This window comes from Entelurus aequoreus, linkage group LG08 (genome assembly GCF_033978785.1).
Source record: "Entelurus aequoreus isolate RoL-2023_Sb linkage group LG08, RoL_Eaeq_v1.1, whole genome shotgun sequence".
Taxonomy (NCBI): Eukaryota; Metazoa; Chordata; class Actinopteri; order Syngnathiformes; family Syngnathidae; genus Entelurus; species Entelurus aequoreus.
The window spans coordinates 5,429,257-5,440,792 of NC_084738.1; the positions used below are offsets into that span (position 1 = coordinate 5,429,257).

At 36.2% G+C, this 11,536-nt stretch overlaps 1 protein-coding gene across 4 annotated transcripts in view; it reads left to right on the plus strand.

Moving 5' to 3' along the window:
• Positions 1–5,553, plus strand: part of LOC133655332 (proteasome activator complex subunit 4B-like) — a 128,855-nt gene extending 123,302 nt beyond the window's left edge. For all 4 annotated transcript variants that reach the window (XM_062055367.1, XM_062055368.1, XM_062055370.1 and 1 more), the window contains one exon: positions 1,248–5,553. In XM_062055367.1, coding sequence (XP_061911351.1) covers positions 1,248–1,382 — 135 coding nt within the window. In that variant the 3' untranslated portion in view covers positions 1,383–5,553. The remainder of the gene's footprint in view (positions 1–1,247) is intronic.
• Positions 5,554–11,536: the final 5,983 nt, after the last annotated feature.

Below are 11,536 nucleotides of genomic sequence, written 5' to 3' on the forward strand. Positions count from 1 at the left end.
TAAGGTGTTGGCCTTCTGGATTGGAATGTGTCAGAGTAGAGATAACTCGGAGTAGTCTAAACACAGGGAGTGGGGGCGAGGGACAGAGGGAAGATCACGGGACTTCCGGGGGTTTGAGGGAAGACCGAGCTAGACCGATCTGGACCGGGCTGGGGAACGCTGGTTTGCTGGATTGGTCTCACGTTTGTCCTCTAAGCTTGGAGAATAAACCACAAAATACCAACTGCTGCCTGTTGATTGAATATAAACATCAGCTTATTGCCATAAAAAGAATCTGGGAGAGACTAGCAATTTGAATTCCCTATTGGAGGAATGCTGGTCGACGCAACATCAGAGGGTCAAATGTGCGAGAAAATGAGAGCAGACAGTGTTGACAAACAATGTTGCAACCTTGTGTGGGAAGCGCAGGTGCAGAAACACAAAAGAAGAATCCCTGCGGGATGCAGAAACTGGCAGAGACGTTCATATTGTTGTTACTCAGACAGCGTTTGTGGGTCTGATGGACCCGTTGCATTTTGTGGCTTTTAATGCCTCACAATCAAACACTTTTATGTTCAAATACTGAACAGATGTTTACCTTATCCCAATAAACACTTTTATGTTCAAATACTGAACAGATGTTTACCTTATCCCAATAAACATCTGTTCAGTATTTGAACATAAAAGTGTTTGATTGTGAGGCATTAAAAACCACAAAATGCAACGGGTCCATCAGACCCACAAACGCTGGCTGAGTAACAACAATATGAACATTACACAAGAGTTAAATAAATCATAAATTTAAAGGAGCAGAAAAAGTATAAACTATATTATCTGCCCCCCATTCACACACGTACATTTGTTGTTCAACTCAGAATACTTCTTGTGGCAATATTTTTATATTAATAAAACCGTATTAACGTCAGTAACTTAGCACAAAATAATGGGACAAGTTTGGGGAGATTTTGTCTGAATGACATTATTTAGAAAATGTATTTTAGAAGAAATACATTTTACAGCACAAAGCAGCTCAAAGGAATGGCAGTGTTATTGTTTTAATATTTGCCATGATGGGGGGGTGGGGGGGTCAACTAGACACATGCTCAGATGAGTGTGGTGTGGAAGAGCGCCATCAACATCAATAAAAGACGTCTGGAGCCTCGTCCCGTCCCAGAGGAGCTGCAAAAAGGAATGGTGTCCCAATACTTGTGTGTGCCGCCGGGCGCGGAATCTTCCAGAGTTGGGAACGTGTTGTTTGTGCTCCCAAGATGACGGTGAAGAAGACCTTGTCCGAGTTCAGGCGCACTCACCACGACAACTGGCAGGAGCACCGCCAGCGCTTCACCGACGACCAGCTGCTGGTCCTCACCGACCTGCTGGTGTCGCCGTGCTACTACGCCTAGCGTAGTCGCTCTGTTCGTCCGATACGTCGCACTGACACTTTGACGACGTGACAGCGACCGGGAGCGACCCCGTGAGAAAATGCTGAGTCGGCGTTGGCCTTCTAATCGCAAGGATTGCTGGGTAAACTGCTTTCACAGCACGTCTAAAAACATGTCATATTTCTGGCCATGCTTGTACTGTACATACTGTACACCATTATTATACAGAACATGTGCTATTGATTAGGGATGTCCGATAATGGCTTTTTTGCCGATATCCGATATTGTCCAACTCTTAATTACTGATACCGATATCAACCGATATATGCAGTCGTGGAATTAACACATTATTATGCCTAATTTGGACAACCAGGTATGGTGAAGATAAGGTCCTTTTTGAAAAAAATAATTAAATAAAATAAGATAAATAAATTTAAAAAAAATTATTGAATAAAAAAGAAAGTAAAACAATATAAAAACAGTTACATAGAAACTAGTAATTAATGAAAATGAGTAAAATTAACTGTTAAAGGTTAGTACTATTAGTGGACCAGCAGCACGCACAATCATGTGTGCTTACGGACTGTATCCCTTGCAGACTGTATTGATATATATTGATATATAATGTAGGAAGCAGAATATTAATAACAGAAAGAAACAACCCTTTTGTGTGAATGAGTGTAAATGGGGGAGGGAGGTTTTTTGGCTTGGTGCACTAATTGTAAGTGTATCTTGTGTTTTTTATGTGGATTTAATAAAAAAACAAAACAAAGAGCTACCGATAATAAAAAAAACGATACCGATAATTTCTGATATTACATTTTAAAGCATATATCGGCCGATAATATCGGCAGGCCGATATCAGACATCTCTACTATTGATCCTTTCATTATGGAATATGGACAAATACATGTTTTATATATACTCTATTGTCAGGCCTGGGTCAGAAATAGGACTCAGATGCAGAGGTGGGGAGTAATCGAGCAGGCTTTTATTTTGAAAAGTTCACTTTTCACCTCTTGAGTCAGGGCAAAATAACAATGGCTATAAACTTTAACAACTAGGCGAAAAAGGTTTCACAAAATGTGAACAAACTGAAAATCACTCCAAAAGGAGGAAACACAATTACCGTATTTTTCGGAGTATAAGTCGCTCCGGCCGAAAATGCATAATAAAGTAGGAAAAAAACATATATAAGTCGCACTGGAGTATAAGTCGCATTTTTTGGGGAAATGTATTTGATAAAAGCCAACAGCAAGAATAGACATTTGAAAGGCAATTTAAAATGTGTAAAGAATAGTGAACAACAGGCTGAATAAGTGTACGTTATATGAGGCATAAATAACCAACTGCTATGTTAACCTCACATATTATGGTAAGAGTCATTCAAATAACTATAACATATAGAACATGCTATACGTTTACCAAACAATCTGTCACTCCTAATCGCTAAATCCCATGAAATCTTATACGTCTAGTCTCTTACGTGAATGACATCAATAATATTATTGGATGTTTTACGCTAATGTGTTCATCATTTCACACATAAGTCGCTCCTGAGTATAAGTCGCACCCCCGGCCAAACTATGGAAAAAACTGCGACTTATAGTCCAAAAAATACGGTACTCTTTTCTTGTCAGGCCTGGGTCAGAAATAGGACTCAGATGCAGAGGTGGGGAGTAATCCGGCAGGCTTTTATTTTGAAAAGTTCACTTTTCACCTCTTGAGTCAGGGCAAAACAACAATGGCTATAAACTTTAACAACTAGGCGAAAAATGTTTCACAAAATGTGAACAAACCGAAAATCACTCCAAAAAGGAGGAAACACAATTATCTTACTTGTAGCGCTAGTGACAAATTAAAACTATCAACTAGGGATGTTATGGTAAACAGTATAATGATAAACCGTTGTAAACTTCTGGACGGTTAGTAACACCTTTTAAAATTGTAATTACCGTATTTTTTGGACTATAAATCGCTCCGGAGTATAAGTCGCACCGGCTGAAAATGCATAATAAAGAAGAAAAAAAAACATATATAAGTCGCACTGGAGTACAAGTCGCATTTTTTTGGGAAATGTATTTGATAAAAGCCAACAGCAAGAATAGACATTTGAAAGGCAATTTAAAATGTCTAAAGAATAGTGAACAACAGGCTGAATAAGTGTACGTTATATGAGGCATAAATAACCAACTGGTATGTTAACGTAACATATTATGGTAAGAGTCATTCAAATAACTATAACATATAGAACATGCTATACGTTTACCAAACAATCTGTCACTCCTAATCGCTAAATCCCATGAAATCTTATACGTCTAGTCTCTTACGTCAATAATATTATTGGATATTTTACGCTAATTTCACACATAAGTCGCTCCTGAGTATAAGTCGCACGCCCGGCCAAACTATGAAAAAAACTGCAACTTATAGTCGGAAAAATACGGTACATTGTTTAATGCATCCAGCGGGGCATCACAACAAAATTAGGCATAATAATGTGTTAATTCCACGACTGTATATATCGGTATCGGTTGATATCGGAATCGGTAATTAAGAGTTGGACAATATCGGAATATCGGATATCAGCAAAAAAGCCATTATCGGACATCTCTACATATAAGGAAGGGCAAGTGACCTGAAACGAGAGGAGAGTTACTTTTCAAAGTAAAACATAAAATTCACAAGACACAAAAAAACCAAGACAAGACCTCCTTCACCGCGGTGTGGCAATTCTATTCATATATAAATGTACAATCAACACCTTATTTAATGTGATTTTACAGTAAAAATACATGCTGTGCCATGTCATCCATTTACGTAATATCATGTATTATGTTGGGTGCCATTTTTATTCACCCTCAGCATATTCTAAAAATAGAGTTATTAATGAGATACATTATTAAATATTAAACTACAGAGGTTTTTTTTTTTTCTTTATTATGAAAGCCTTTTTTGGACACTGAATTAATGTAACTGCATTTTTCTTTTTTTTTGTTGCATCAAATGTTGCTGACAATTTCACTGAATAAAAATGCATGACCAAGATTTGTGTTTTAAAAATTCAGCGCAGAAATATTTGTTGCTTCAAAACTCAACACTCACTTCTGGCAAATTAAGACTGAAGCAATCGTTCTCCGAGCCAGCTAACGAGGTGAGTTTTGAAGCAACAAATATTTTTTCTACATAGTATTTTTATGCACTGAATTTTTACACATTTAATTCAAAATAAACTAAATTTGTACACACTACATTTTAAAACATTATTTTAAGCACCATTTTTTTCTCACAAAATTTCATTCAATGAAATTGTCAGCATAATTTGATGTAAAAAAAAAAAATGGAGTCTACAAAATTCAAAGGCAAAGAATTCAGTGTTAAAAAAAAATTATGGAAAAAAGACACATTAACCTTCGTATTAAAATGTTTTGTTAATTAAAATTATTACAATTATAATTGACATGTAGATCTGAAGTTGATCTAAAAATGTAAGTGTTTAAATTATTATTTTTTTAAATGTATGACTTATTTTTGACACTACGGGTCGCAGAAGATTTTAATGGGAGTTGTCATTGCTCAAAAAATAATAATGAATCAAAATCAATTTTGTTATGAATTATTAATGTGTTTAGGTCTACAATTATTTCACATCAAATATTCCACTTTGAAAGTTTTTTTGGAGGAAATGTTGTATTTTTTATTTTATTTTGTAGTTATTGCCACAAAAATTACGTGTTTATTTTGGTTTTTTTTTTACGAAAAATAGCGTAAAATATGAAAAAATAAAATTGACAGATCTGAATAGAACATTATTATTAATGTTATCAAACATGATTCTTTTAAAAGAAAATACTTATTTTTAAAAATGCTATGAATAAATGGTAAAAAAAAAAAAAAAAATACATTGTAATGGTTTTAAAAATGAAAGATATCAAAATGTCCCCGCAGGCTTTAATTTTTCAGTGGAAAAAGTTTGGAGTCGGCCATTCTGGTTTGTTGAAGCCATTTTTCATGGCATTTACATTTTGTTTTAATTAGTGTTCTAATGCAAGCCATGTTGAATTGTATTGCACTTTGCACACCTGATGCAACTGTATAAAATAATATTGTGTATTATTGCAAAGTTTGTATATATGTATATATAAAATGCTAATTACTGTATGTTCAATGTTAATAAATACATTCCTATTGAGTTGAATGTCTATTGGCTCATGTGTCCAGCACCTAAAACCCCCAGTTTGAGCTAACATTTTACTTTTTTCTTCTTCTTTCTTCACAGCCTAAAACATGACCCAGTCGACAAATAAACATGTTTCACTTTCAGTCCAGTCCGCATCCCACGCAAAGCAACAAGACTAAACATGAGTTTGCTGTGAAGTGAAGTGAATTATATTTATTTAGCGCTTTTTCTCTAGTGACTCAACGCGCTTTTACTGACAATCATTGGTACTTTAACTTAACTTAACATAGTGAAGCCCAATTGTGGGGTGGGGGGGCGTGGCCTGCAGACCTGCAAATTGTGGAGGTCTTGCTCCTCCGGTTCCAATGTGCAAATTGTGGAGGTCTTGCTCCTCCGGGTTCTCAGGACCACCAATGACGGACATGACAGCCGTGTTCATCTTTGCGAACTATGATTTATTTTGCAATAAGTTGTCCTTGTGTTTTTCAGCCATGTTAAAGGCCTACTGAAATGATTTTTTTTTATTTAAACGGGAATAGCAGATCCATTCTATGTGTCATACTTGATCATTTCGCGATATTGCCATATTTTTGCTGAAAGGATTTAGTAGAGAAAATCGACGATAAAATTCGCAACTTTTGGTCTCTGATTAAAAAAAGCCTTGCCTGTAGCAGAAGTAGCGTGACGTCACAGGAGCTAGTATTCCTCACAATTCCCCGTTGTTTACAATGGAGCGAGAGAGATTCGGACCGAGAAAGTGATGATTACCCCATTAATTTGAGCGAGGATGAAAGATTCGTAGATGAGGAACGTTACAGTGAAGGACTTGAGAGGCAGTGATGGACGTATCTTTTTTCGCTCTGACCGTAACTTAGGTACAAGCTGGCTCATTGGATTCCACACTCTCTCCTTTTTCTATTGTGGATCACGGATTTGTATTTTAAACCACCTGGGATACTATATCCTCTTGAAAATGAGAGTCGAGAACGCCAAATGGACATTCAGTGCCTTTTATCTCCACGACAATACATCGGCGAAATGCTTTAGCTACGAGCTAACGTGATAGCATCGTGCTTTAACTGCATATAGAAACAAAAAAAATAAACCCCTGACTGGAAGGATAGATAGAAAATCAACAATACTATTAAACCATGGACATGTAAATACACGGTTAATGCTTTCCAGGCTGGCGAAGGTTAACAATGCTGTGCTAACGACGCCATTGAAGCTAACTTAGCAACCGGACCGCACAGAGCTATGCTAAAAACATTAGCTCTCCACCTACGCCAGCCAGCCCTCATCTGCTCATCAACACCCGTGCTCACCTGCGTTCCAGCGATCGGCAGAAGGACGAAGGACTTCACCCGATGCGTTTGGCGGCCCGGAGACGTAGGAAGTCAAGGTGAGGTCGGCGGCTAGCGCGTCTGCTCTCCAACAAAGTCCTCCTGGTTGTGTTGCTGTAGTCCGCTGCTAATACACCGATCCCACCTACAACTGTCTTCTTTGCAGCCTTCATTGTTCATTAAACAAATTGCAAAAGATGTCCAGAATACTGTGGAATTATGAAATGAAAACAGAGCTTTTTGTATAGGATTCTACGGGGTACCATAACTTCCGTTAAACTGACTTCGTCATGCACATACGTCATCATACCGCGACGTTTCAGCCGGATATTTCCCGGGAAGTTTAAAATGTCACTTTATAAGTTAACCCGGCCGTATTGGCATGTGTTGCAATGTTAAGATTTCATCATTGATATATAAACTATCAGACTGCGTGGTCGCTAGTAGTGGCTTTCAGTAGGCCTTTAAAGTTTCTCTCGCTCTCGCTCGTTCTCCACCATCAACAACACCCCCCCCCCCCCCCCCCCCCCCCCCTCTCCTTCCCGACTGCTGCCTTTAACAGAGCGACAGGTGATCAGACAAACACTCACAGCTGTGTCATCTACACACCTGTCACTAATCTCGAAGCCGGTCCTGACACACCCCGCTTCGCTGCATGTCCGCAGGCCACGCCACCCCACACCAATATCTGAGTTGCATTTAAACCGGTGTGGGTGGCACTGGGAGCAGGTAGGGTAAAGTGTCTTGCCCAAGGACACAACGGTAGTGACCAGGATGGCTTGAGCGGGGATCAAACGGCCTCTCTACCGACCGAGCTGTACCGCCCGCTGTGTCATGGTTGACTGCATGACAACAGACTTAAGAATGTTGGCAGGATGAAAGCTGCAGGAAAAAACTAGTTTGACCAGTTTACTATTTACTTGGCACATTTTGACTCTAATGCTGTTTTTCTACTGCCAAAGCTTCAGCAGTTTTCATTCCTGCATACTTTTTCAACCTGCATACTCCTTGACCTTGATTAATGCTAGAAATCATTTTGCTGCCCTACATCGGTGGTTCTCGAACCTTTTTTCACCAAGTACCACCTCGGGCAAAACGCGACTCTCCAAGTACCACCGTATTGACCGACATTAAAGTACAGTAGCGTAGTAGGCATACGTATGCATTTAAAAAAGAAGCAGAGGTTTTATTTAACCTCTTAAGGCCCAAGCTGTTTGTTTACATGCTTTTTGTATTTCTCTTTATTTGGGCCTTTTGGACCCTAATTAGAATAAAAACTAAAAATCATCTTTTGATATGATGTACTTAGTCCGTAAGTACACAAACGTGTACTTCATGTGTAGTGACATGCTAATTCTTATTTTTACACCTTTTTTTTTTTTTCAAAATTCCATTGTATGTTATACTCTTCTGACACCACCAGATGGCAGTATAAGTGTCCACATATGAGGCCATAAGACCCCAACTCAGTAGTGTACACCATTTTGTAAATAAGAGCTAAAAGGTGCTGTCCACGCATGTGGCCACTAAGCCTTTAGAGGTTAACAAGTATATTCAATATTTGTGGCCACTGTAACATGACACACAGTTTGAACGGTAACACTGTGTTTGAATAGAGGAAAATAAAACACTGTACTTTAATCAGGTGATTCTTTGGTGGACCACTAGATGGAGCCCGCATACCACAATCACTGCGTGACTTGTGCTCTCGGACTTCCATCCATTGTTGTGGTAAAAACTCACCAAGAGTACAAGAAGCCACCTAAAACAATCAGTTTTTTCAATTGTCGTTTATCGTAGGTTTGTTTTAGGTGAGCCTGTGCCGGAAGTGGTAAGTAGGTGTGACAGAGAACGCGTGTCTGTGTCCATTGTCTTTGTTATTGTTGACAGTACAGTGAAACCTCTGTGTACAAACCCACACTAGGCGAACTATTCAGTTGACAAACTTTTAAATCGCGCCAAATACGCTTCAGTCAATCATTTTGTGTTCTTGCAGCCATTTTTTTGCTTTCTGGTATTAAAGAGATCAGAGGAAGCCGGCTTCGTACCACAGCAAGTTTTTAAATATGATAAACCGATTTTTCTGGAAAAAGATGCCAAAGCGGACTTATTCCACAGCGCCCCCTCCCTTTCTCACCTCCGTGTGTAGCAACTCACAAGATCATTTTTGTTGACGTTATTGTAAGAGGATTTGAGTTTTCAACATATTCTTATTGTAGCAATGTGATGAAGGATTTTTGTGACTTCTGATCGTCTGTGAGGGCACCAAAGAGACCTCTGTGTGCGTGTTGGCAGAGCGGCGCATACAGCACAGTTGAGCTTGTCGTTGTTTTGGATGTTAATAAAGAGAAAGTTCTTCACCACTAGGCCACCTGCTCAGTGGTTAGAGTGTCCGCCCTGAGATCGGTAGGTTCTGAGTTCAAACCCCGGTCGAGTCATACCATATACTACAACAATGAGTTAATAATTACATGAGTTAGGTCGTTATTTTTGACCGCCCTAATATATACAGTATATTAGGGCTGTTAACATTTTGACAATGGCAGTATAATTCTTCATTTTATTTCGATTTTTGTATTAACTTTTACAGTAATACATTTTATTGAATTATTAGCCCTCTACAGTATGGATGTCAAACTTAACAACTTATGTGATTAATTACAAAAAATATCACATTAATCATGTACAGTTAGATTAATTCCGCATTTTATTATTATTTTTTACAACTTATTTTGAGCTCCTTTAACTTGATTAATGCTATAAATTTGAGTGATTAATTACATGAGTTAAGTCGTTATTTTTGACCGCCCTAACATATACAGTATATTAGGACTGTCAAAATTTTGACAGTGGCAGAATAATTCCTCATTTTATTTAGATTTTTTTTATTTATTAACCCTTACAATAATACATTTTATTAAATTATTAGCCCTCTATATTAGTGATGTTGAAATTTTTACAATAATTTATTTTGAGCTCCTTGACCTTGATTAATGATGTAAATTTGTATGATTAAAATTTTGACAGTGGCAGAATAATTCCTCATTTTATTTAAATTTATTAACCCTTACAATAACACATTTTATTAAATTAGATAGATAGATAGTACTTTATTGATTCCTTCAGGAGAGTTCCCTCAGGAAAAAAAAAAATATTAGCCCTCTATATTAGGGATGTTGAATTTTTACAATAAAAATTAACATATATGATTTATCACAAAAAATATTGCATTAATTAGATTCATTCTGCATTTTATTATTTTTTTACAATGTATTTTGAGCTCCTTGATTAATGCTATAAATTTGTATGATTAATTACATGAGTTAAGTCGTTATTTTTGACCGCCCTAACATATACAGTGTATTAGGACTGTCGAAATTTTGACAGTGGCAGAATAATTCCTCATTTTATTTAGATTTGATTTTATTTATTAACCCTTACAATAATACATTTTATTAAATTATTTGCCCTCTATATTAGGGATGTGGAATTTTTACAATTTATTTTGAGCTCCTTGACCTTGATTAATGCTATAAATTTGTATGATTAAAATTTTGACAATGGCAGAATAATTCCTCATTTTATTTAAATTGTTTTTAAATTTATTAACCCTTACAATAACACATTTTATTAAATTAGATAGATAGATAAATAGTACTTTATTGATTCCTTCAGGAGAGTTCCCTCAGGAAAAAAAAAATATTAGCCCTCTAAATTAGGGATGTCGAATTTTTACAAAAAAAATTAACATATATGATTCATCACAAAAAATATCGCATTAATTAGATTAATTCCGCATTTTATTATTTTTTACAATGTATTTTGAGCTCCTTGATTAATGCTATAAATTTGTATGATTAATTACATGAGTTAAGTCGTTATTTTTGACCACCCTAACATATACAGTATATTAGGACTGTCAACATTTTGACAGTGGCAGAATAATTCCTCATTTTATTTAGATTTTTTTTATTTATTAACCCTTACAATAATACATTTTATTAAATTAGATAGATAGTACTTTGATTCTTTCAGGAGAGTTCCGTCAGGAAAAAAAATTATTAGCCCTCTATATTAGGGATGTCGAATTTTTACAATAAAAATTAACATATGTGATTTATCACAAAAAATATTGCATTAATTAGATTAATTCCGCATTTTATTATTTTTTTACAATGTATTTTGAGCTCCTTGATTAATGCTATAAATTTGTATGATTAATTACATGAGTTAAGTCGTTATTTTTGACCGCCCTAACATATACAGTATATTAGGACTGTCAACATTTTGACAGTGGCAGAATAATTCCTCATTTTATTTAGATTTTTTTTATTTATTAACTCTTACAATAATACATTTTATTAAATTAGATAGATAGATAGTAATTTATTGATTCCTTCAGGAGAGTTCCCTCAGGAAAAAAAATTATTAGCCCTCTATATTAGGGATGTCGAATTTTTACAATAACAATTAACATATGTGATTTATCACAAAAAATATTGCATTAATTAGATTAATTCCGCATTTTATTATTTTTTTACAATGTATTTTGAGCTCCTTGATTAATGCTATAAATTTGTATGATTAATTACATGAGTTAAGTCGTTATTTTTGACCGCCCTAACATATACAGTATATTAGGACTGTCGAAA